Below are 27,267 nucleotides of genomic sequence, written 5' to 3'. Positions count from 1 at the left end.
AAAATTAGGGAGTTTGTGTAACTTAAATACCATATACACTTTGTAACAGCTAATACATAAAAAAACTAACTAATAATATCAATAAATTGGTGGTTCAGACATAATTTTCAAGAAAAAAACCAATATACAGCAAAATGTAGCCTGTGGAAGAAGTTTGGCAGGTTCTTCCGCGAGAAGGATTGAAAGCCTGCGGAAGAAGGTGTTCTTTCGCGGGCTCCTACGGAAGAACACCTTCTTCCGCAGGCTACATTTTCATCCACTTTCACACACGCGGAAGAAGGTTCTTCTCGCGGAAGAACCTTCGTCTTCAACCTCAAGCACCAAACAACAACAACGTCGTCTATCCTAAGGCCATTTACGCGATTCAAATAGAGAACCAAAGCCAATGGGGTTAGATCACTAACCTGGATGGTGGAAGAAACGCTCACAGAATTGAAATGAAGAAGACGAAGGGAGGGAACCAAAATGGAGAACGAAAGCTTGTGTCGGCGAGAACAAGGGCCCGTGGAGGAGAACAAGGGAACCAAAATGGAGAAAGCTTGCGCGGAGGAGGAAGAACACCAATGAAGAACACGAAGGGAGGGAGAAGACGAATGCTGGGTGCACAGACGAAGAAGAAGCGCAGAAGAAGAAAAGTTTTTTTTTTTTAATTTATTAACTTTTGTTTTTTAAATGAAGGACATTTTTGATAGTTCATTGAATTGTTGGGTGCACCTCGCAACAGCTAGTGCAGAATGTTGATTCAAAAGTGGTCGCAAAAGAAATAGCATCAGGGGGCAATCGCACCTTCATGGACACGTGGCACCTTCTCATAAGCCCAATGCTTATATTCCTCTTTCCTCTATTCAAACTTCAAACTTCCCATTCTAACCCCATTCCAAACCTTTCCGTCTGCAACAGAATCCATCAAACTCGCTTCAATCTTCGTTTCTTTGAATAGAGAAACAAGAGCGTGCGGTGTCAGAATCGTTCTCCGATCGCACCGTTGGTCGGTTTATGGTCATCGGAGAATCGCCGATCTCGCCAAGTTTCGAATCGCAGCGGTGACAGGAAATGGTGAATTCCATGGTGGAACGCGCTACGAGCGACATGCTCATAGGGCCCGATTGGGCCATGAACATCGAGATCTGCGACATGCTCAATCACGACCCTGGGTGCGTTTTCCTTCTCGCACTCTTTCCTCCGAAACGCACCGTTTTTTCTAATCCGCCAAACGCGAATAATCTTTTTTGTTTGTTTTTGATCATTTTTTGCTCTTTTGGCCAACCGAAAATTTAAGGTTGAAATTGCGCATGTTTTGGTGGTGTGAATGGATTCCGATCGATGCATGAGCTGTTGTAGGTTGGAATGGAACAGGAAATTTTCTGAGTGATTTGGTTTATGTGCGTAGTAATTGTAACCGTTTACCTTATGATACGTGCGTGTTTCAAAAATTGGTTTGGGTGATAGTGTTCTTGTTGTATAGAGTTTTTGTTTTTTTTTTTTTTTTTTTTCCGAAACCTTTTGAATTGTTCAATCAGTGATGGTTGATGGCTACTGTGGGTTCTCCTAGATTGTGTGTGATTCCGACGTGTGCGTATATGCTAGGTGGCATCTAATTTGCTTGTTATATTCTATGTGGAGTTATATAAACTATAAGCCTTTCAGTGATATTTTTGCCTGCTCTGTTATGATTTTAGTTGATACTACAAAATTTGGTTCAGAAAGTGGCATCTTGTGTTGCTTTGGTTTATGAAAGCTTTCATTTATACAAATTATTAGTCGTCATTCTAGGGATGAAATTGTTTGCTAGTTCACAAATGGTAGTCTGAACTTGTTAACAAGTTGACACTTTTGGGGACTAACGGTACATTTTTAGGGATCAAAGCAACATAAATTATCACTTTCAGGAATCTGATTTTTTATTAACTCTTTTTGTTTCAAAATTTACACTTCTTTTTTATTTTGTATTTTTTAAAATTTCAAAACTTTGACCTTGTATATTGGAATTGGAATGTTTGAAGTTTATTCTGAGTGATTTGAATGTTTGGTTTGGGGGAGAACAGGGAGGAGTGTCTGAACATATATATCTTTGGCATTTCTACAAGCTTGTGTTTATACAGTTTTACACCGGATAGTTCTTTTTCATATAAGTGTTTAAGTGGAATTAGAGTATTTGATGTATAATGTTTGAATTTTTCTCTTTGTTTATACTTCCAAATATTCAGAACTCTGTTTGGTTATGATTATCAGGCAAGCAAAGGATGTTGTTAAAGGCATAAAGAAGCGGATTGGAAGTAAAAATTCAAAAGTCCAACTTCTTGCACTAACTGTAAGCAAAATAGTCTTGCGATACAACCTTTTTTCTCTTTAAACTCTGATGTCAGTATTGTTCTAGATTCTTTTGGATTTAAGCATGTTTGCTGTAATTGCATTTTTCAAATTTCATTTTGGCCTCCCAAACTTCACATTGTTGACTCGTTCATTTTTGAATGTTTTTGTTGAATGATGATGATGTTTATTGTAGTAAGTTTTATGAATAATTTTAAGATGCTTTTCTTTCCGTTGTATAATATAGTAAATACTAAATAGTAAAATACCAAGAAGTGCTTTTATTTTCAGATAAAATAGTAAGCTTGTTAGATAGAAAAGGACAATCCAACTAGGGAGAGGATATCCTCAAAAACAACAGACCTAATAATTACAATGATTTTTTATTCTTTGTGCTTGTTTGGAATGGATATTTGGTTTAAACTACAGAGCTGAGAGTGGATACAAAAATAATTCTGTTCCTTCTCAAGCTTAAGGTAAAATAGATGCCTTTGAAAATATGAGAATTCCACTCCATCGAAATCTCATCAGATAAAAGAAATTTTGTTAGATGAGAAGGAAATTTAATGTTTGTCTGGTTCTTTGGATTTAAATTTTCAAGGTTGATTGATAAATACGAGAAGGAAACTTAATGTTTGTCTGGTTCTTTGGATTTAAGTGTCTTGCTGTTCTATACCACTTCGTGCAATTATGAAAACTACTTTTCTACCAATTAGTGTTTTCCCTCTAAATGAGCGGTTGATTGGAGTATTTTACAATAGGATGTGATCTGGTGTTTGTGGATTTCATTATCTGAAACATTTGAAATAGTAATTTCCATTACAATTAATAGGCTCTAAATGGTTGAATTATTTTGTCTGATTTGACTTGCAAGCAATTGAGACTATGTTTGCAATAAAGAAAAGGATGGAGTTGAATGGCTCTTAATGGAGTGGTGGAATGTTGTGGAGTAGAAAGGATTATGTATACAACTCATTATTGGAAGTTTTGGAAGGGGGTTCCTCTCTATTGATTCAAAGTTACAATGTTAATTAATAGAGTGGAAATATGAGTTTAATTTCTAGTTTTGCTGAAAACATAGAATTGGAGGGGGTTTCTCTGAATTTTCATTTTTTCAAGCATGAGACTATCACCATACTAGTGTCTTACTGCTCTTAGCAACCTCCACACAGACTGTATAGGGTTCAAATCAAAACCTTGGCATAATATATAGAGGGGATGTTGCTACTTGTTCCTTGAGTTGAAATTAAAAGTCACTTTCAGTAATCAAATCACATTAAGCTTTTTTTTTTTCCATATTTCTTTTTCTGTGGTGTTTGTAAGAAGGGTTGTAGTGTTCAGGCTTGAAATTGTATATAATCATATAAAAATAAAGATGGGAGAAGTGTTCCATTCTAATCCCCTAAACAATGCTGTTCCATTCCAATACCCCAAACCATGGATTGAACCCTTTACTATACTACTCCAATACTCCATATATTACCTCTCTAATCTGTCCATTCAGTCTTAAAGTTTCATATTGTCAGCCATTCCTTTTTTTGTATTGTAACGGGCATCATTAGAAGTCTGTCATTACATTTTTTGTGTTCAAATTGAAAGTCTTTTAACTATGCTGGCATTAAATACAAACTAATTTTTGAGAGTACCTTGGGTGCCTTTCCAAATGATGCTTGTTCAGCTAGGATGCATTGTTTCTAGTGTATAATTGACTTGTCCAGATCATTTGATGATTTGAAAAATTCATTTGGTTTTCTATTGGTCCGCTGTATTAAAGTTGTTGGAGACAATCATAAAGAACTGCGGAGATATTGTTCACATGCATGTTGCAGAAAGAGATGTGCTTCATGAGATGGTGAAAATAGTAAAGAAAAAGGTATACATAGTTTCTTGAATATTTTTTCAGTTTTCTAATGTCTCTGTTTTCTTCATATATATATGTTGATGTCATTTGTCATACCAATTGTAGCCTGATTTTCATGTCAAAGAGAAGATACTGATTCTTATAGATACTTGGCAAGAAGCTTTTGGAGGCCCGAGGGCAAGATATCCACAATATTATGCTGCTTACCAGGAACTGTTGGTAATGTTAACTATAAATTTTTAGACAGAGAGATTTTGTTGCCAAGTTTTCCTCTTGCAATTGTGAAAATGAAGGAAAGCTGTTCATTAGAGTAATCATAATCTAGCATTTTGTTTGGATGCGATGTTCTTATCTGATTGCTATATAGGTTTTGGCATTTGAGTGTGAATTGTTACACTTCAAATATTTACACAAACCTTTTAGAACTGTATAGTTTATTATATAAAGTATTTGTTTATTTCAGCGTGCTGGGGCAGTATTCCCTCAGAGGTCTGAACAATCTGCACCTGTTTTCACACCTCCACAAACACAGCCATTGGCATCATACCCTCAAAATATACACGACTCAGATGCTCACCAGGACACAGCTCAGTCCTCTGCAGAGTCCGAGTTTCCAACGCTTAAGTATGGATCAAATGCCTTTTCTTTTTATATAAAAGGAGGTTGACATAATTCTTATTGATTCATAAGTTTAATTATGTTTGTGACATAATGTTATACAGTGTTGTGCATAGTCATAAGTATCATAAGTACATTACCATATCTATAACAATGAGAGAGTTTCTTTGCCGTTCAGATTATCACATTTGAAGCCATGTTCTTTTTTGTGACTGGCCTAGCCATGTACATTTTAATGGCCGTTATGTAATCTTTCTCCTTATGGAATCAAGCAAAGTAAAAGAAATAGGAAAGATATAGCTTAAATTAGGAATCAAGTTTTGATCTTAGATTGTTTCTTTATTCATCGGTGCCTTTTTAACTGTTATTAAATAAGCTGTATGAATTTCCATGGATTTAAATTTCGTTCCCTTGGTGTAATGAGCATGGTGGAATGAGCACGCTACATGTAGTATGTACTAGTATTGGTATTATGACGATGATAATGAGAGTTAAGTTTTGGTACAGATTGCCATATATAGTTATGCAGTATTATGTTCTAATATCTAATTGATCTTTCTTTTATAGTTTGACTGAAATTCAGAATGCACGGGGCATCATGGATGTTCTTGCAGAAATGCTCAATGCCTTAGACCCTAGTAACAAAGAAGTAAGTTACTCAATTCAGACATTCAAATTATGATAAAATAAATGTATAAAAATACATTATATTGTAATGATTGTGAAGATTATGGGTGTGATATATTGAATAAAATACATTCTAATGTGCTGTTGATCTGGTTGAATGTTGTATTGTATTGAATGTCATTCACCAAATTCAATTTTTGTTTCTCAAATTTTTGTGTTTTTTCTTGAGGTTTCTAAATGATTTATTGAATAAATTTGATACTCAATTTACTGTCTGTTTTTGTGCTCCCTCTTTGTTCTTTGTCATTATGCTTTAACTGCTGATATGGGTGATAGTTATTTATTTGGTGTAGGAAATTGTTTATGGGACTAGGAAAAATAGGTTTTCTCTAGTGATGCCACCGATTACAGGAATGAAAATAAACAAAAAAATTGGCAGTAAACTAGTAGTGATTGAAGTTGACTGAATGAAAATTTGGGGACAGAGCTTAAAATTGAATAGAAGCTACGGGGATGAAAGTTGAAAGTTGGGCAATGTTCGGTGCATTGTATAACTAATGGCCTGTATGATATTTTGGACATATTATCTGCTTGAAAATATTTACTTTTGTTTCATCATTTTTAGACAATAGACTGCAGCACATTATATATTTTTAACTGACAGTTAGTTGGAGGTTTCCTTGTTTCTTTAACCCGAAAGCATGATATAGGTGTAGCTTATGGAAAGCACAATAAACGTAAAACAACATTGTGATGATTTCTTTTGAATTGTTAGGCTATGTTTGGATATCTAATGATTGGTGGAATGCAATGGAATAACATTATAATACCTGTGTTTGGATATTTTATGATGAAATGGATTAATGTTTCTATTTCATTGTTTGGAAAGAAAATGGAATCAAATGTTATCGCTCTAGTAGAATAGCTACATCCTATAACCTGTAATTGAGGGAACAGGGTAGAAAAATGCAGGTTTTGGATGCAATAAATGTCATTTGGCTCCATTTGGAATAAACAGTCTAATAAATAGTGGCAACCTATAAAGCACAAATACTTGAAATCACATGGATACAAGAACATGAGTTTTAAAATTTTTGAACATGGTACATCACATGGATTAAAAAAACCATATACTTTAAATCCAATATGTTTGTAAAGATAATGGATGGTGATCACAATTTGCAAGAGCAGTGTTTGTGATTGTAACAAAAAGCCATAGTTACAAAATATCTTTTCATTACCTATCAGAATATATTTCTTCCCCTAAGAACATGTTACAAAAAATACATATTTCCCCCCAACCCATGTTAGAATGTCACAAAAAGCAGTAGCCCGGCCCCTATCAATAGAAGTCTTGACTCTATAGTTGTGGATTATATACTGTAGCTTTAACCTATAAGGATACATAGGACAAGATAGTTTCTATGGTGACATTTGTCTCAATTGTTATTATGGATAACTAGCTACTAGACGATGCAGTTTTCTTATTATGGACGTGGCTCACACACTTGGAGAAGGATTTTAGTACCCACTACAACCAGTGGTCTTCCAATATCAGAGAAGGGTTCTCTAACAGGGCAGGATAGCATACTAGTGAAAATATATGTAGTAATCCTAATTATTAGTCAGCTATGGGTTCAGTGAATCATGTACATTGTCTCGGGACGCTGACCAAAAAAAACATTGTCTCGGGACCAATTCTGAGCTATATATTGTATTTCCTAGTACCTCTGGTACTCAATTAATATAGTCATTATTTTTGCTGAAAAAAAATTGTTAGTTAGTTAAGAGGCTATAAATAGCATTGGGAGGGGTTAGTTAGAGGGTAGACAGAAAATTGGAGATTGTAGGAGGGTGATGAGACCTCAAATTCATCGGAGTGTGTAACTCTTGTATTGTAGCATTTTAATTCGAACAAAAGGTTTTTTACCATGTTCTGGTCCAGTTCTATCAATTGGTATTAGAGCTTCGATCTTGGAGCGAAGAATCATTAATGGTGACGAAGGTGAACGCAAGAATGGAGATGCGCATAGAAGCTTTGGAGAAAGCGATAGAGGAGAATCACGATTGAGCTCATCAAAGGGCTGATCCAAAGGTTGGTGGTGGCATGCGAGAAAAAATCTCCTGCGACGAATGTGCATGTAATTGACGCGACCGGAGGAGATGATATTACGGTTGTGCACGATGGCAATCGGTGGAGGAATTTGGAATTGCCCATATTCGACAGTGAGGATCCTATGGGCTGGTTGAGAAAGATCAAGCAATATTTCCGGTTACGCATGGTTAGGGAAGAGGACAAGCTGGAGGTGGTAATGGTCGTGATGGATGGGGAAGCTTTGGGTTGGTTCCAATGGTAAAAATCTTGGAAATCCAAATCATTCTTGGGATGGGTTCAAGATTGCTGTCATCCAAAGGTTTCACGTTTCGAGCTTGGGAAATCCTTTTCAAGCGCTGCTGGCACTGCAACAAGAAGAGACAGTGCAGGGATTCATAGGTCAATTTGAGAAGTGCGTTGGAATGGTGAAAGGGTTGGAGGAGCCATTTCTGGTGGAAGTGTTCCTCAAGGGGTTAAAGGAAGAGATTAGCACTGAGGTGAGGCTTCATGAACCAAAGAACTTGATGGAAGCCATGGTTAAGACTCAAAGAGTGGAGGATAAGAACAGAATTTCAGGGAAGTTACCCGTGGATAATGGTAGAGCGAGTAATTTGCAGAAAAATGTTCTTTTGGGGCAGAAGTGGGTAATGGGATTGGCAGCCTGCAAACAATAAGGTGACCGACCTTCAAAATGGTGCAAAAATAGGGACAAGTGGTTGGAAAGGTTGAAGGACGTTCCACAATTCGTCTCCTGTGGAGGTAAATGAAAAGATGAGGAAATGAGAGTGTTTGACATGCAAGGAGAAGTATAATCCTACACGTGTGCAAAAATAGACTGTTTAAATTGATGATTATGGAAGAAGAGGATGAAGCAAATCCTAAGAGCCAACAATGGGAGGATAAGGAAGAAGAGATGGGGAGTTTCACCAATTATCCATGCATAGTATTGAAGGCTTTACCACCCGAAAATCTCTTAAATTGTGGGGAAAAATTAGGAATAAAAGGGTGATTGTGCTAATTGATTGTGGAGCCACTCATAATTTCATATAGCTGAAGTTAGTTAAGGAGCTAAGCTTGGAGGTAACCCCTACAAGCCCATATTTTGTAGAAGTAGGAGATGGACAAAAGGTTAGGTGTCAAGGAGTGTGTAGATCCTTGCCTATTGAATTGCAAGATTTAAAGTTCACACATAATTGTTACTTGTTTGAATTGGGTGGTGTGGATTTGGTGTTAGGAATGGAATGATTGAGGCCAATTTTGAGAAATTGACATTAATAGTGCCAGTGCAGAACAAAAAAGTCTTATTGAGAGCTGAACCAGAGTTGATAAAAGCTTCCATTAGCTTGAAAATGATCAAGGGGACCATTTTGGAGTTTGACCAAGGGTTTATGATGGAATTAAAAAGGGTGGAAGGAGAGAAGCGTGTGGAAGCAGTTTCTGACCTAGTGGTACATCTGTTGACATTAGGAACCTCAAGGGCTACCACCACATTGGGAAAGAGATCACGCTATCACTATCCAGGAGGGAACAAGGATTCCCAACTTAAGGTCCTACAAATACCCACATTATTAAAAGGATGAAATTAAAAAGATGGTAAGAGATATGCTAACTGTTGGAATTATTAGAACTAGTACTAGTCCATATGCTAGTCCAATTATTTTAGTTAAGAAAAAATATGTGAGTTGGAGATTCTGTTTAGACTAGAGTACTTAACAAAATTACTGTGCCAGATAAGTTCCCTATCCCAATTATAAAGGAATTATTGGATGAAATTGGGGGGGCTAATTGGTTTTCCAAGCTAGAATTGTGTTCTGGATATCATCAGATTCGAATGAAGAAAGAAGATATCCAAAAAACAACTTTCAGAACCCATGAGGTTCATTATGAATTCTTGGTCATGCCTTTTGGGTTGACTAATTTACCATCCACCTTTTAGGCACTTATGAATGAGGTGCTTCGACCCTTATTAAGGTAGTTTGCATTAGTATTTTTTGATGATATACTTGTATATAGTAGTAGCCTTGAGGACTACCGCAAGCTTTTGAAGGCAATCTTACAAGTTTTGCAGCAACATGAACTGAAAGTGCACAAGAAAAAATGCAACTTTGGTCAGAATTCATTGGAATATTTGGGGCATATCATTTTAGGAAAAGGTGTGGAAGCTGACCCTAGTAAATTGGCAATAATGGCTGAGTGGCCTAGGCCTAAGGATGCTAAGGGATTAAGAGGATTCCTGGGGTTAATAGGGTATTACAGGAGATTTGTGAAGGATTATGGAAAATTTGCACAACCCTTGAATGCACTGCTCAAGAAGGATGCATTTCATTGGAGGGAAGAAGCTACTCATGCCTTTGAAGAGCTTAAGGCAGCAATGAGGAGGCTTCCTATTTTGGCACTACCAAATTTTTCTATAAGTTTTATCTTGGAAACTGATGCATCAGGAACTGGACTTGGGGTAGTTTTATTGCAAGAAGAGAAATTTTTATCTTTTTGGAGCAAGGCTCTATTAGACAGGGCTCAACTCAAGTCAGTATATGAGAGGGAATTGATGGTAGTGGTGTTAGCTATGAAAAATTGGAGGCATTATTTGCTAGGTAAGAAATTTTTAATTAGGACTGATCAAAGGAGTTTGAAGTTCTTAAATGAGCAGAGGCTTATGAGTGAAGAACAATGTTGTTAATGGTGGACGGCGGTTCATGGTGGAAAGCCAAAAATCCACCATAAAAATATGGCGGATGGTGTAGCGGAAAATGACGGATGTCATGGCGGACAAAAAAAAAATATACATATATATAATTATAAATAACCAAGTACCAACACCAAATAAACTCATTGAAATTGAAAAAAAACAATGGATTGCATTCAAATAAACTAAAAAAGTTAAAAAAGTTTCATGAGTTCATACAATAACCAAGTATCAACACCAAATAAACTCATTAAAGAGTTCAAAATAAGAAAAGGATAAAAACATAATGCAAAGTGCTAAGTGAAGGTTGAGGCTCTCCAACCCCCGAAGCCTGATACACAGTTGTCCAATTTAGAGCATCATCATCTTCAAATACCAAATCATTTCCAGCATCATTATCATCATCTTCATCCATCTCTCCCACGAGCCATTCATTGCACACATCAATATCATTAAGAGAAATTGGATCAATTTCATCTCTTGCATTATATCTTTGCTTCAATTGTTGGTTGTATTTGACAAACACCAAATCATGCAACCTCTTGTGCTCAAGCCTATTTCTTTTTTTGGAATGAATCTACAACATAACAAATAAATGTTGATTTCAATCTCAAATATACTCCAAATAAAACTTGACCATCAAAATTAAATAAAATTAAAAGTATAGTTAGAGTTTTGTCACAATTACTTGCTCAAACACACTCCAATTTCTTTCACATCCTGAAGCACTGCAAGTCAAACTCTAAATTTTAATAGCTAGCTTCTGCAAATTTAGAGTTTGTGACCCAAACATTCGCCACCAATATGCTGCAATACCAATTACCAACCAAGAGCATAACTTAGAATTCTGAATTATAACATTAATACATAAAAAAATGGTATAGTATTTGTATTTGTCATATGGTAAAAGTTTCTTACTAGGAGAATGAGTTTTCCTTTGAGCCATTGCAAAGTCAGAACCAAAGTGTTCAACACTAATCTTGTAAAGATGCAACTTGGCTAGAATTTTCTGTTGCACATCAAATTGTGGAATCAACTTCTTAATGCAATCAAACAAACCATTGGTGACCTTAAAATCAAACTCCAAATCAGTGTTTTCATAAAAGAACTTTGGATTTAAGAAGTGGGCAACTGCATGCAATGGCCTATGAAGCTGACAATTCCATCTTTTATCAATGATTGCAAACACATCTTTGTACTTGCTTTCATTGTTGTTGAAAGACTTGATAATTGTTTCTTTTGTCTTGTCCATTGCTTCATAAATATAGCCCATGGCTGGTTTCCTTTCACCATCCACAAGACGAAACACTTTCACAAGTGGAGCCATGACTTTAAGAGTGTAAACCACACTATTCCAAAAGAAGGCTTTAACACTACCTTTGTAGCTTCATTTCCCTTAGGCTCCTTAGATAGCTTGTTTAAGGTCAATTCATCAGAAGTAAACATCTTTCTAATATTGGCTTTCTCTTTGTGTAGCCTTTCCAAGGTTAGATAAGAAGTGACAAATCTAGTAATAGCATGTCTCACCTATTCCCTCTTGTTTGTAAAATTTCTCAACAAACTTAAGGTACTAGAATGGGCATAGATAAACCCAACTAGATTAATTGCCCTTCCAAATGTCTTCCTTATCAAGGGAAGCTTCCCAATATCTTCAAGCATCAAATCAATACAATGAGCGGCACAAGGAGTCCCATAAATATGTTTCCTTTTCTCCTCCAACAACTTACCCGCTAAAACATAGTTGCTCCCATTATCGGTTACAACTTGAACAACATTCTCTTCTCCAACTTCCTCCACAATGGCATCAAGCAACTCAAAAAGCTTTTCACCTATCCTTACAAAATCAGAGTCATCAACAGACTTCAAAAACATGGTACCAGCTTGAGAGTTAATCAAAAAATTAATGATGCATCTTTGTTTCCGATCAGTTCATGCGTCAGATATAATAGTACAACCATACTTGACCCATTGCTCCCTATGGCCTTTCATCAAATTTTCAGTATATTCAACTTCCTTCTTCAGGAGTGGAACTCTGATGTCATGATAGCTGGGAATGGGCAAATGTGGCCCATATTGACTAATGGTTGCAACCATATTCTCAAAGCTTTTCAATTTAATAAGGTTGAATGACAAACTTGCTTGGTACCAAAATCGAGCAATAAGTTGATGCACCTTCAATACTTCATTTTTATCCATTGACTCTCTTATGTTCATTTGCCTCAACATGTCCGTTTTTCTCTGATTGATTGCATTTTCTGGATTCTTACAAAATTTCTCCATTGGTCCTTTTTTAGTCCCACACTTTGTCTTTGCACTTGCAGTAGCATTACAAGAGTCCGCAAACTCATCATCTTCACTTCCATCACATCCAATTGGTTCACCAAATTCAAAATCTCTTATATTTGTCATATTACCACTGTCAGAAGTACTGTAAGTGGTCCCACTTTTTTTGATAGTCATATATTCCTTCAACTCTTCGACTACATTTGGTGGAGTTTTCTTTCAAGCTGCAATGTTACCCGACTTCCTAATCAAGTATTGTTTGACTCTGGTTATTCCTCCCTTTGTGATTTTTTCACAGAAATTACAAACGATTGTGTTTGTATCTCCTTCCACCAGTGGATGACAATATTTCCAGCCTGGGTTTGTCTTATTTTTTCTTGTTGCACTTGCAGTAGCAACATCGGACGATGGTTCAACCATTTAAAAGAGGATTGAACAGAAAAAAATGTGGTGTCAAATAGAAAATAAAAATAAAAATGGGACTGTCAAAAGTAAAAGAGGGTGTCAAATAGCAAAACGAAAAAAAAGTTGCAGACATAAAAAGGGGTGTCAAACAGAAAAAACAAAATTAAACAAAAAAATAAAAGGTAGTGCGCACCACTGGAAAACGCAAAAGCCGCGATGTTTGCCGTCGTTCATGCAGGTGCTCGTCACCGCCATTTGTGTCGGTGCTCATCGCCGCCGTGAGGTCGTGTGCCCTATGCTCGTTGCTGCTGGGGTTGGCGTTGTTGGCTGCGTTCTGCGTGCGGCTGGGTGCGGGGGGTCATGGCTGGGTGCAGGGGTTGCGCTTTTAGTGGGAGGGCTGCGTTCTGATTCAAGCTGCGTGGGAGGGGAGGGCTGCACTTTTGAATAAATTACCGGGTAGGGTTGGGTTGGGTCAGCCCAATTCCTATCGCGGAAATAAAACCAAAAAAACTTGTTATTTCTGCCATGCTGTCCTAACCGCCATGGCGCCACCATTCGCAACCCACCACGCCACAGTTATTCGTTGGCATTTTTTCAAAAAACCGCCACATCTTTCCGCCATGGCTGTCATTTGACAACACTGGTGAAGAATAGTTCAAGTGGGCTACTAAATTGATTGGTTATGATTTTGATATTCAGTATAGACCAGGAAAGGAGAATATAGTGGCTGATGCACAGGTCGTTAGAGAGAGAGGGAGAGAGAGAGATACAGCCAGAGAGAGAGAGACAGAGAGTGGACCATTGTGAGGAACAGAAAGAGAAGGAGAGCGAGAGTAGACCCATGTATGACAGCGGACCCCAGAGAACACTATGGCGGAGATAGGCCTGGACCGCAGCGTAATCACCATCACACAAACTGGCGAGACCGAGCCAATATTACCTCATTTTATTTTACTAGGTTCCCCGACAATGCAACAGAGAAGGAGCTATGGTGGCAGTTCAAACAAATGGGGGACGTGAGGGAGATTTTCATCCCTAAACTGAGAAATAAAGAAGGAAGGAGGTACGGGTTTGTGAGATTCAAAGGAGTTTTTGACGTGAGATATATGGAAAGGAAGTTAGATAATATTATCGTAGGGGGCCTCAAGTTGCATGTGAACATCCCAAAGTATGGGAGAGGAAAGGAGAGACAAGAACCAAAAACAACCAAGCAAGGGAGGCAGAAGGTGGATGAAAATCAAAAGGGCAGAGCGAAGGAAGCTCCAAATATGAAGAGGTCATATGCCGTGGCAGTGGCCTCACACACAGAGAACATAGGACGACGATGATTCACGCCTCCAACCTTGGTGCCGTACGGGGCTTCACATTTATCTGTCACACTCGAGATCCCGGAGGGGATGAAGAAACGCTACACAAATACTTGGGTAGGGAGACTGAAGAGACAACAAGTTTTCGAACGAGTGAACGATGAACTTTCATGGATTCTAGGCTCAGAGGTATCGCCCAAGTATCTAGGAGACGACATGGTCCTCCTTATCGGACTTTCAGACACAAGAGCACATGAACTGATCAAGGAAGAAATCAGCCACGGAACATCCGCGTTCTACTCGATGGAGAAATGGAACCTGGAGATCAAACCAGGCAACAAATTGGTCTGGATGCAATGCTGGGGCATTCCATTAGTCGCGTGGAGCATCGAGCATATGCGCAACATCGTGGCAACAGTGGGTGATTTGGTGGAAGTTGATGACTTCGAAGAGATGCAACGGCTTGATAGAGCACGGGTCCTTGTCAGAACACCGTGGACACCGACGATAAAGCACTCGGTAACGGTCCATATCGACGGTGATATCCACAAAGTTCATATTGTCGAAGAGAACTGGAGTGTAGATCCGTCATGTGCACGACACCGTCAGAGTTTTTGGGGATCCTCTGAAGAAATCCTTTCCGACACTCGCCAGTCAAGGCTCAGTGTCACCTTGCCGCGACTTACCACTGCAAAAGGGAAGGACGATCTCACTCCCCGATGGACCGTGGATATACCCAACGGTCAAAATGTCAATGACAATCCACTGGGCAAAGACCGCGGGGAAAGGGCACGCTGCCCTAGCACAGTACTGAAACAACCAGGAGCCAAGAAGGGAAAGGAAACATACCTCGAAGAATGCCATCCGATAATAGCAGCTGCATGTTACGGTGAAGTGGAAAGTCATCCTGCAGGGGCAGTAGCTACGGTTTCGCCAAAAAGGAAAGCTACTCCCAGCATGGAATTGGCTAGCGTGGATGATATTCAACAATTGGGGACATGTATTCTTGACCAAGGGCAAAAGGGGGAAAGTTGTAGTAAGCAAAATAACGGGCCACTGAAACATAATTTCAAACACTCACGTGACACTAACGTGAACTTATTTGGGCCTAATAATACTATGGACCTTATTAGTCCCACAACTCCTGAGGACCAGCAAAAGGGCCAGCAACACGACCAGAAAAAAAAGCCTACTAGCGCCTTTCAAGTTTACTCAAGGAAAAAAGGGTACACAAAGAAATGGGCCCTGCTTACAAGGAATGAGTCATGCATTGAGGAGTGCAATGCAGCTCATGGGCAAACATGGATGGCATCGGAGACAGAAACAGGTATCACCATTCCAGCAGCCCATACAGGTGGATCCATCGAGCAAGATTCAAAAGATCCCGACACACAACCTCAACAGGGGAGGACAATCCAAATTGAGGAGGAAGCTTCCACAAACCTGCATGCAGATGCCATAGCCCAATGGGAAATGGCAAAACAATTGGGGATGTCCTGTAGGAAAGACCAAACAAGAATCATTGACAAGATTGCAGAAATGGAGATTAGAGATAAACAAGAAGCAGAAAAAATGGGAAATAGAAGCAATATCCCATGAATATTTTGTCTTATAATATTCGTGGGTTAAGACGGGGTGAAGTGGTCTGCAATCAGAAAACTAGTAAAACATCACCATATTGATTTGTTGTGTTTACAGGAGACCAAGAAGGAGCATATTGATAAAACCATGTGTCAGGCGCTTTGGGGAGATTCTGACTTGAGCTGGGAATCACAACCTGCGTTAAATACAGCAGGTGGCCTGGTTTGTATTTGGAATGACCAAGCTTTCAGGGTTGAAAGGAGAGCAACTGGAAGGGGTTTCATATTCTTGCAGGGAGTCTGGACCCGAGACATGCAGCGAGTATACATAGTGAATGTATATGCTCCTTGCGACGCCCCCAGCAAGCACACTCTTTGGGAAGATATCAAGCACCTCAAAAATCACGATCCAGGTGGAACTTGGTGTATCCTTGGAGATTTTAACTGCATTCGAGACTCATTTGAAAGGGTAGGTGTCACTCAAAGGGAGGCAGATAGTAATTCGATCACCGAGTTCAATAACTGGATAATGGATATAGATGTGGAAGAAGTACAGGGTGTGGGGAGAAGATTTACATGGTATAGACCAAATGGGACTACAAAGAGCAAGTTGGATAGATTCTTCGTGTCAGATTCATGGATATCTAAATGGTCTGGAAGCACTCAGTTCACCTTGAACAGAAACTTCTCAGACCATTGCCCTATCATGCTTAGATCTACAAATGTCGACTGGGGACCCAAACCCTTTAGGGTCCTAGACTGCTGGCTGAAAAATAAAACATTCGAAAATCTAGTTAAAGACATTTGGACTAACACACATGTCAGGGGGTGGGGGGGTTACTCCCTGAAAGAAAAAATTAAGAGACTTAGGGAGAGAATGAAGCAGTGGAACAAATAGCAATTTGGAAACACTTCCAAGAGGGTACAACAGCTGGAGTCTGAACTTAATAAGCTGGAGATTGGTAACAACGACAGACAACTAACTCCTCTTCAATTGGCAACCCACAAAAAGTTGCAGGAGGATCTATGGACAACAGCACAAGCACATGAGTCCTTGTTGAGACAAAAGGCAAGATGCAAATGGATTAGAGAGGGGGATTGTAACTCAAGATATTTTCATATACTTATGAATTCAAATTACAGGCGTAACGCAGTCAATGGTGTGTTTATTGAGGGACTATGGGTGGATGACCCAATCAAAGTGAAAGAAGAAATTCGTAATCTATTTCTGGCCAGATTTAGTGAACCTGACCCCATCAGACCTGAGTTGATAGGAATCAGATTCAGGGGTATCAGCATGCAGCAAAATGACTCATTGGTGAGAGCTTTTCAGGAGGATGAAATACAGCTAGTTGTTTGGGAATGTGGTTGTGATAAAAGCCCAGGACCGGACGGCTTAAACTTCAAGTTTATCATACACTTTTGGGAGGTACTCAAACCTGATATACTAAGGTTTCTGGATGAATTTCATGTCAATGGCTCATTCCCAAAGGGCGGTAATGCTTCGTTTATTGCTCTATTACCCAAAGTGAAAGACCCACAATCAATTAATGAGTTTAGACCTATCTCATTAATTGGTTGTATATATAAGATTGTGGCCAAGACATTTGTCAACAGATTGAAGATGGTCATGCCGGACATCATAGGCGAGAGACAATCTGCATTCATCAAGGGCAAACACGTATTGCATAGTGTACTGATAGCCAATGAGGTAGTGGAGGAGGCAAAAAGGAGCCAAAAATCATGCTTAGTATTTAAAGTTGATTATGAAAAAGCATACGACTTTGTGTCATGGAAGTTTCTATCCTACATGATGGGCCGGCTGGGATTCTGTCCTAAATGGATACAGTGGATAATGGGTTGCCTCACCTCAGCTTCGGTTTCCATCCTGGTAAATGGTAGCCCTACTAAGGAATTCACTCCCCAAAGAGGCCTTAGGCAAGGGGATCCCCTTGCCCCCTTGCTGTTCAACATAGCTGCAGAAGGATTAACAGGTTTGATGAGGGAAGCAGTGGACAAAAAGCTCTTCAACAGCTTTCTAGTGGGGAAGAATAAGGAGCCAGTAAGTATACTACAGTATGCTGATGATACCATCTTTTTTGGGGAGGCTATGACGCAGAACGTGAAGGTCATAAAAATCATCCTTAGATGCTTTGAGATGACATCAGGGCTTAAAATCAATTTTGCAAAGAGCCAATTTGGGGCAATTTGCAAATCTGACCATTGGAGGAGGGTAGCTGCGGATTTTCTAAATTGTAGTACGTTGTCCATGCCATTTTCATATCTCGGTATACCAATTGGGGCAAACCAAAGACATAGTGTGACCTGGGATCCTATCATTAGGAAGTGTGAGGCAAGACTAGCGAGATGGAAACAAAAACATGTTTCCTTTGGAGGGAGAGTCACCTTGATCAATTCAGTCCTCACAGCGCTTCCTATATATTTTCTTTCTTTTTTCAGGATACCGGACAAAGTTGTTGAAAAGTTGATCAACACACAGTGTAGATTCCTATGGGGTGGAGGCTTGGAACACAGAAAGATCGCTTGGGTCAATTGGGAAACCGTGTCTCCCAAAAGACAGAGGTGGTCTTGGCATAAAAGATATCCGGGCATTTAACACGGCATTGCTAGGAAAGTGGAGGTGGGAAGTGTTTCAGAAACAAGGGGACATGTGGATCAGAATACTCACTTCCAAGTATGGTGGCTGGAGATCCCTTGATGATGCAAGAAGGAGCAGATATCTCTCCCCATGGTAGAAGGATCTTATGCAGATTAATCAGCAGTTGAATGCAGATGTAATTAAGAAGCAGATACAATGGAAGGTGGGATGCGGAGATAAATTCAGACTTTGGGAGGATACTTGGACAGGTGATGGCAGACCATTAATGCTAAAATATCCCAGATTATATCAGATCTCTAATCAGAAACAGAAACTCATCAGCTGTGTGGGGAGTCAAAAGGATGCAGGGTGGGAATGGGAATTGAGCTGGAGGAGGTCTCTTTTTGAAAACGAAATTGATATGGCTGCTGAATTTTTAGAGGAGCTAGCACAAGTCACAGTTCATCAACACAGAACAGACTTATGGGTATGGAAGGCTGACCCAAGTGGGAACTACTCAACGAAATCTGCATACCAGCTACTGGTGGAAGCAACGGGGGCTGCTGAAGATCAGACCTTTGTGGAGTTATGGAAGCTAAGATCCCTCTTAAAGTAGCAGTGTTCACATGGAGACTCATTAGAGACCGTTTGCCAACTAGGACCAACCTGAGGAGCAGACATGTGGAGATAAATGACTCACGGTGCCCATTGTGTAACAGCCCGGAGGAGGATGCAGCACATTTGTTCTTCCAGTGCAAAAAAACCCTACCTCTATGGTGGGAATCTTTGTCATGGGTGAACTCATTGGGTGTATTCCCACAACATCCCAAACACCACTTTCTGCAACATGAAAATGGATGTGCTGCTGGAATTAAAGCTAAAAGATGGAAGTGCTGGTGGGTAGCGCTAACATGGACCATTTGGAAGCATCGAAACGGGGTAGTTTTTGAAAACAAATCCTTCGACGGAAGCAAAGTGATGGACGATGCACTGTTCCTACTATGGTCTTGGCATAAGGCAATGGAGAAGGGCTTCACAGTGCACTTTAGTCACTGGTCCTCCCAACTCAAAGCATTTTTTTGTAATTAGGGAGTGACGACAGATGTAGGAATTCCTATAGCTCATGCAGGGTATTTTATTTCCTACTATGGGTCCAATCAGGTTCTTAGTATTCCTTGTATAGCGATCTGAACCTGTTGTATAACCATCCTTTTATGTACTTTAGTACCTCTGTTACTTATAATATATTACTTATTTTTGCTGAGCAAAAAAAAATAGTGGCTGATGCACTATCCAAGCAGTTTTCATTTTCAGCAATTTCATTGGTGCACGAGGAGGAATGGGCTGATTGGGAGGAAGAAATACAAGCTGACCCCCAATTATATGGAATTTATCAAGGGGTTCTGACTAAAACAGAAGAGAAGCCTGAATATGCCATTCATGGAGGTAAACTATACTTCATGGATAGACTAGTTCTGTCAAAAAATTCCACTAGAATCCCTCTACTCTTGAAAGAATTGGATGACTCCCCTTTGGGAGGACATTCAGGGTTTTTTTAGAACCTTCAAGAGGGTGGCTAATGTGGTGTTTTGGCAAGGAATGAAGAAAACTATAAGGGACTATGTTGCTGCATGTGAAATCTGTCAGAAATAAGGCCATTAGCTCTTGGAGGGTTGCTGCAACCCCTGCCTATTCCAACTAAGGTATTAGCTCCTGGAGGGTTGCTGCAACCCCTGCTTGTATGGACTGATATCTCAATGAATTTCATTGGAGGTTTACCAAAGGCTCAAGGGAAGGACACTATTTTAGTGGTAGTGGATAGGTTGACCCAGTATGCTCATTTTTTTGCATTAAGTCATCCTTATACAGCAAAGGAAGTAGCTGAGTTATTCATTAAAGTGGTGAGACTGCATGAGTTCCATGCCTCAATAGTATCTTACAGAGACTAACTTTTTATGAGCCTCTTTTGGAAAAAGTTGTTCAGGAAAGCAGGCACCCAATTGAAGATGAGCACTGCCTATCATCCTCAAACGGATGGGCAGATTGAAGTAACTAACCGATGCTTAGAGGCTTATTTTTGGTGTTTAACTGGAACCAAACCAAAACAGTGGCCTAACCACTTGGCCTGGGCTGAATTCTGGTTTAATACCAACTTCAATATCTCTGCCAAGATTTCTCCTTTTAAAGCTTTGTATGGATAGGAAGCTCTGCTGTTAGTTAAAAGAGTTGACATCCCTTCCAAATTGGAAGGGGTAAATTAGTTGAGTAAGGACAGGGATGAATTATTACAGGAACTTTGGAACAATCTGCTAAAGGCTCAGGATCAGATGAAAAGATCTGCAAACAAGTATAGGAGGGAGCTAGTCCTGCAGGAAGGAGATTGACTCTTTTTGAAACTACAACCTTATAGAATGAAGTCTCCAGCAAGAAAGCCGAAGGAGAAGCTGAGTCCACAATTTTATGGACCCTACAAGGTGATACAACGAATTGGAGAGGTCACTTATAAACTGGAACTTCCAGAGGGTAGCAAGATACATCCGATGTTTCATATATCCCTGCTCAAGAAAGCAGTTAAGCCCACTTGTTCCCGTCAACCATTAGCAACAACCTTGAATGAGAATTGGGAAGTGCCGGTCCAACCAAAGAAGGTCATGCAGGACATAATTTCAGAAGATGGCAGAAGATGGTAGAAAGGAGGTTCTTATCAAATGGCAAGATTTACCTGACCATGAAGATAGCTGGGAACTTGCTGATGAAGTGCAAACTGTTTTTCCTCAATTTGTCCTTGAGGACAAGGTCCATCTTGAAGGGGGGGGGGGGTATAGATGGGGAAAGGTGTATGTTAGAAAATATCCTTGGAAGAGTTAGAGAGCTGTCAGTTTTTAGTACAGCCAGGGTAACTAACTGTTAGTTATAATCAATTGTTAGTTAGTTAAGAGGCTATATTAATAGCATTGGGAGGGGTTAGTTAGAGGGTAGACAGATAATTGGAGATTGTAGGAGGGTGAAGAGACCTCAAATTCATCAAAGTGTGTAACTCTTGTATTGTAGCAATTCTATCAGAATATTTTTTAAAATTCAAAATAATTGGAATACACATGAAACACAATCCGCATTTATAGAAGGAAGACACATGTTACAAAGTGTGGTGCTTGCAAATGAGGCGGTTGAAGAAGCCAAAAGATGTCAAAAACCATGTATTGTCTTCAAGGTTGACTATGAAAAGGCATATGATTCTGTATCCTGGGATTTTCTGATCTATATGCTTAGAAGGATGGGTTTCTGTTCTAAATGGATTCAATTGGACAGAGGGTTGTCTAAGATCAGCATCTGTATCGGTTCTGGTAAACGGTAGTCCTACAGATGAGTTCATTCCTTGGACGGGATTGAGGCAAGGGGATCCATTATCACCTCTTCTTTTTAATATTGTTGCTGAGGCACTTAATGGCATTATGTCGCAAGCTACGGTGAAGGGGCTATTCCGGGGATTCTTAATTGGTTCAGACAAGGTGGAAGTCAGCATCCTTCAGTATGCAGAAGATACAATCTTCTTTGGTGAGGCAACTATGGAGAATGTAAGAGCAATCAAGGCAATCTTGAGAGTTTTTGAGATGGTATTGGGACTCAAAATTAATTTTGCTAAAAGTGGTTTTGTTGCTTTTGGGGTGTCGGAACAGTGGAAAACTGAAGCAGTAGATTACCTCAATTGTAGCTTACTGTCCTTCCCGTTCGTATACCTCGGCGTTCCTATCGGAGCAAATCCGAGAAGATATCAGACATGAGACCCTATTATTAGAAAGTGTGAGAGAAAATTAGAGAAATGGAAGCAAATACACTTATCATTTGGGGGGCGAGTGACTCTCATTAAGGCCGTGCTAACATCCATTCCTATCTATTTTTTCTCTTTTTTCAGGGTTCCTAAGAAGGTGGAGGACAAACTTGTGAGTCTACAGAGAAGGTTTCTATGGGGTGGAGATTGTGAACAAAAGAAAATAGCCTGGATCAAATGGGAGACAATATGCCTTCCAAAAGAAGATGTCGGCTTGGGAGTCAAAGATATCAACTCGTTTAATTTATCATTGTTGGGCACATGGAAGTGGGACTTATTCCAGCAGCAAGGGGAATTGTGGGCTAGGGTACTTGAATCAAAGTATGGTGGCTGGAGGGCGCTAAATGAAGCAACTAGAGACAATACCGGATCTATATGGTGGAGGGACCTAAAGAGGGTGGCTCAACATCTGCAACATGAGGCCATAATGAAGAACACAACATTATAGAAGGTAGGGTGTGGGGATAAATTTAGATTTTGGGAGGACAAGTTGATAGGGGAAGAGGATTCGCTATTAGCGAAATACCCTAGGATGTACAGTATCTCTGCTCAACAAGACAAAAATATACAGCATATGGGGGCTTTCAAAGACACAGGCTGGGAGTGAGATTTCAGGTGGAGGAGACCATTGTTCGATAGTGAAATAGATATGGCGGTAGCATTCCTAAAAGATGTTGAGTGTCACAGAATCCAGCCTCAGATTAGCGATCAATGGGTGTGGAAGGCAGCTCCAAGTGGTCAATATTCGGCCAAAACTGCATACCAAATGCTTAGGGAGGACATCTCACAGGAGAATCAGGATGGGGCTTTCGAGGAGCTATGGAAACTCAAGGTTCCATAAAAAATTGCTGCATTTGCATGGAGGCTACTCAAAGACAGGCTACCAACCAGAATAAATCTGTGAAAGCGGCAAATAGAGATGGTAGAATCCAGCTGTCCATTCTGTAGTTTGGTGGAGGAGAGTGCGGGTCACCTGTTTTTTCAATGCAGCAAGATAATCCAGGTTTGGTGGGAATCGTTGTCATGGGTGAACTTGGTGGGAGTTTTCCCACACCATCCTAGACGACATTTTCTCCAACACATTCATGAGGTGACACGGGGAATGAGAGCTAATAGATGGAAATGGTGGTGGCTAGCAATCATTGGTCTACCAATCTTAGTGCAGGATTTTTAAATATACCATGATATGTGTCTTATTTCTGTATTCACAGTCTATCTATGGTCAGAATTAGGTCTATCAGGAAACCAATCTGATCTGTAAAGTGTATTTCTAGTACCTCTGGTACTCATTAATATATATATTTTATCTTTGTTGATAAAAAAAAAATTGGAATAAAAAGTAAGACTGAAAATGGAAGTTCCAATTGAGTTAGAAAATAAACTCTTAGGATATAGCATTCTCACCCCTTTCTATGAGAGTAAAAATGAAGTATAACAAGGTATTTTACTACATTCCTAGGTATGAAGTATGAACAATACTTGGGAGTAATTTTTTAAGGCTTATGACAAACATTTTACACTGTACATTACATTCCCAAGTTCATAGTCCCGGGAATAAATTTTTAAACCTTGATCTCACACCATGTAGTTTTAGTCCTATTCGAAGTATCTGAATTCTGAACATCCTAAACGTATTACAGTATTAGTCAATAAAAGTTAAAAATAAATAAATTGGAGGATACTCCATGTATATGTATCTAAGAGTATCTTACATGTATCAGTATGTGGATGTGGATACGATACCAATACTTTGCCATTTTTGGAGTGTCTGGACTTTATAGATGGCAACTAATGTCATTCCATTTCATTCCCCTCCATTCCACCCTTTCCATCAAATCAAAACATAGTCTTCCTGTTGCAGTAGATTTGTTTTTGCCCTTCTAAATCTGTTGCCCAAGTCTAATATGTTTTTTCATTTCATTCCTCTCCATTCCATCCTTGCCATCAAGTCCAAACATAGCCTCACTGTAGTAGACTTGATTTTGACCTTCTAAACCTGTTGCCTAAGTCTAATTATGTTTTGTTTAAACATTTAATCCAAACACCTACTTGACATCTCATGGGTGACCTTTGTTATTATTTTCAGGGGATTAGACAGGAGGTTATTGTTGATTTGGTGGAGCAGTGTCGAACTTACAAGCAGAGAGTGGTACACCTTGTCAACTCAACTTTGTAAGGCCTGGAATCCCTTTCCATGATATAATATAATGATGACTGCGTACAATATTTTTAACTGCTTGGTTCATGTTCATTGTATTTTTAATAAAATGTATTCTTTTTATCCAAACAATATAACAGTTATTATTATGGTCTTTTCTGTCTATTCTAGGGATGAATCACTGCTATGCCAAGGACTAGCCCTGAATGATGATCTTCAGCGTGTACTGGCTAAGCACGAATCTATTTCTTCTGGAACTTCTACCAAAAATGAAAATCACACACAGAATTCGAAACCTGCACCTGCTGGGGCTCTTGTAGATATTGATGCTCCTTTGGTTGATACTGGAGATACTAGCAAACAAACTGATGGGAGGTAATTAAGTCTTTTGTTTCTTTTCATTATTGCTTTGCTCATGTATATCATCTGCATTCATTTTAGCATGTTACTATTAGTTTTACCATATTAGAATCCATGCAATTTATTGTTTATGGCTAATTCTTCATGTAAATAAGTGTACTATTAAAAATAATAATTCCAATAAATGTGTGCTCTAGCAACTTGTTATATTATTTCTATTGGAATAATATCTTTGATATTAGGAATATTTTATCAGATATATAAATTAAAATTGAGTTCAAAATTGTTTGCTTTCATTAGAGTTTGATGCTATGGAAAGTTCTTTTCTATTCTTTTTTTTGTTTTTTAATAGTTTAATATAGTCATTAAGATTTACCAAGATAAGTATGGAAGTGTTTTAAGATCTAGGGAGGGTATTGCACTTGGGACGCGTTATATTAGACCATCGAAATTCGAAAGTCACAATTTGTGTTTAGCTCACTCAGGATAATTGATTGATTGAGTTGTCATTCATGAGCTAGGTCATAACCTTTGATTTTGGCTGCAGATCTACATTTGTTATTTTAATTATAAACATGTAGGAATAGATTGATTTATGAACTACTTTCAAGTTGATCTTTCCCATCTGATGGCTTTGGCTATATGGCTCTTATATGTATTTACTTACATACATGCGCAGATCCTCTTCTAATGTCGAAGCAGGGTCCCAAACACTGAATCAGTTACTGCTTCCTGCACCTCCAACTTCTAATGGATCAACAATTCCTGCCAAGGTTGATCCCAAATGGGATCTGCTCAGTGGCGATGACTATAACTCACCAAAAGCAGATTCATCAAATGTTCTTGTTCCTCTAGGAGAACAACCACCTGCCAGTCCTGTTTCTCAGCAGAATGACCTTGTTCTTTTTGATATGTTTTCTAATGGAAATAATGCACCTACATCTGTCAACTCCCAGCCACCCCAGCCAACTAATGTTGCTGGCCAAACCAGTCCATATGGTCCTCAATTTCAACAACAGCAAACAGTCGTCACATCTCAAGGTGGATTTTACCCCAATGGAAATGCCCCAAATGCAGGTTCACCTCAGTATGAGCAATCACTGTATACACAAAGTACAGGTCCTGCCTGGAATGGTCAGGTTGCACAACAGCAACAGCAACAGCAACAACCACCTTCTCCTGTTTATGGTGCATTTAATGTTTCTTTGTTGGATTTAAATGTATTTCTAATTGGCCGTAATCCTTCACAATTACATTCTCTTTCTAGAAAATGTTTTTAAATTGGTTCATGGGGAATGTGTAAGTTGCAACAATTTTCTTTATCCACTGACTGACAGTGATATGTTGGGTACATGGGTTGGTTCCGGGATGGATTGACAATGCAAATGTATATAGGATTTGTGCCCCATATTTTGGACATCATCGCATAAGTGCATAATACATTTTTTTTTTTGTTTTTGTTTGACAGGTTCACAAGGCAGTGGATCATTGCCACCTCCTCCCTGGGAAGCTCAACCAGCCGATAATGGAGGTCCATTAGCGGGAACTCAGTATCCACACATGCAGAATGCTGGACATCCGATGGGGCCTCAAACAATGGGCAATGACCAGGGTGTTGGTATGTATATGCAGTCAAATGCTAATAGCCATACGTCAGGAATGAATAACCATGTTGGGAGCAATCAAATGGGCTTGCAACCTCAGCATGTGCAAGGTGTTGCAGGACCCTACATGGGTCTGGCTCCACATCAAATGCAGGGTGGTCCTGTGATGTATTCTCAACAAATGTACGGAAACCAATTTATAGGATACGGCTATGATCAGCAACAAGGAGTTCATTATCAGCAACTAGGAGTTCCATATATTGAACGGCAAATGTATGGTATGTCTGTTAGAGACGATAGTAGTTTGAGAAACCCTTACCAAGCTTCTACCACATCTTATGTTCCCTCTGGGAAGCCTTCCAAGCCAGAGGATAAGTTATTTGGAGACCTTGTTGACATGGCAAAAGTGAAGCCCAAACCCACTCCTGGCCGAGCTGGTAGCATGTAAAAACTATATTACCGGGTTTGCACATTTCATCCGATTGCTAATTTTTGTGCCCGATTTTCCTTGATATTTTTTTTTGTTTTATAATATTATATATATATATATATATATATATATATATATATATATATATATATATATATATATTTGGTTCTTGTTACATATTGTTTGCTTGTCTGGGAATTAGCATTTGATTTTGTACATTCGTTCTAGAGAAAACATTAAAAAGTAGGGGGAAAGGGCTAAACCATCATTGGGTTGGATTGTAGTTTGTTGCAATTTTACCATGTGTAACATTACCTTATGGTTGTAGTTATGGTCAAAAGGTTCTTTAAGCATAAACGCCATCTAAACTATGGAGAAGGGATGTCCTACCTGTGATGATATCGAATATTACGAATTATGGTTGTCGTTAGTAGGTTGTATAAATGAACTGGAAGATTTGATGGAGGATTTGTATTTTCAAGTACTCCTTTTGTTTTCCTGCTTTGCCTTTTTAT

The 27,267-nt window shown here is 39.1% G+C and overlaps 1 protein-coding gene across 1 annotated transcript; it reads left to right on the top strand.

Moving 5' to 3' along the window:
- The first annotated feature begins 844 nt into the window (after positions 1-844).
- Positions 845-26,836, top strand: LOC114384765 (TOM1-like protein 9). The gene is made up of 10 exons (XM_028344550.1): positions 845-1,154; positions 2,233-2,311; positions 4,085-4,183; positions 4,277-4,390; positions 4,635-4,795; positions 5,357-5,438; positions 24,287-24,372; positions 24,530-24,733; positions 25,398-25,906; positions 26,187-26,836. Exons 1-10 carry the CDS (start codon positions 1,054-1,056, stop codon positions 26,768-26,770), a joined length of 2,019 nt encoding a protein of 672 aa, XP_028200351.1. The 5' UTR covers positions 845-1,053; the 3' UTR covers positions 26,771-26,836.
- The last annotated feature ends 431 nt before the right edge of the window (positions 26,837-27,267 follow it).

The sequence above is a fragment of the Glycine soja genome, chromosome 14, assembly GCF_004193775.1.
Source record: "Glycine soja cultivar W05 chromosome 14, ASM419377v2, whole genome shotgun sequence".
In the NCBI taxonomy this organism is placed as follows: Eukaryota; Viridiplantae; Streptophyta; class Magnoliopsida; order Fabales; family Fabaceae; genus Glycine; species Glycine soja.
The sequence above is the reverse complement of the archived record's forward strand: the minus strand, read 5'-3'. Positions and strand labels throughout refer to the sequence as shown.

Bases quoted from the DNA above. Each gene is read 5' to 3' on its own strand.
- LOC114384765 (XM_028344550.1), top strand. From the start codon at position 1,054: ATGGTGAATTCCATGGTGGAACGCGCTACGAGCGACATGCTCATAGGG. The intron at 4,391-4,634 runs GTAATGTTAACT...TGTTTATTTCAG, and splicing joins CTGCTTACCAGGAACTGTTG to CGTGCTGGGGCAGTATTCCC. The intron at 24,734-25,397 runs GTAATTAAGTCT...ATACATGCGCAG, and splicing joins AGCAAACAAACTGATGGGAG to ATCCTCTTCTAATGTCGAAG.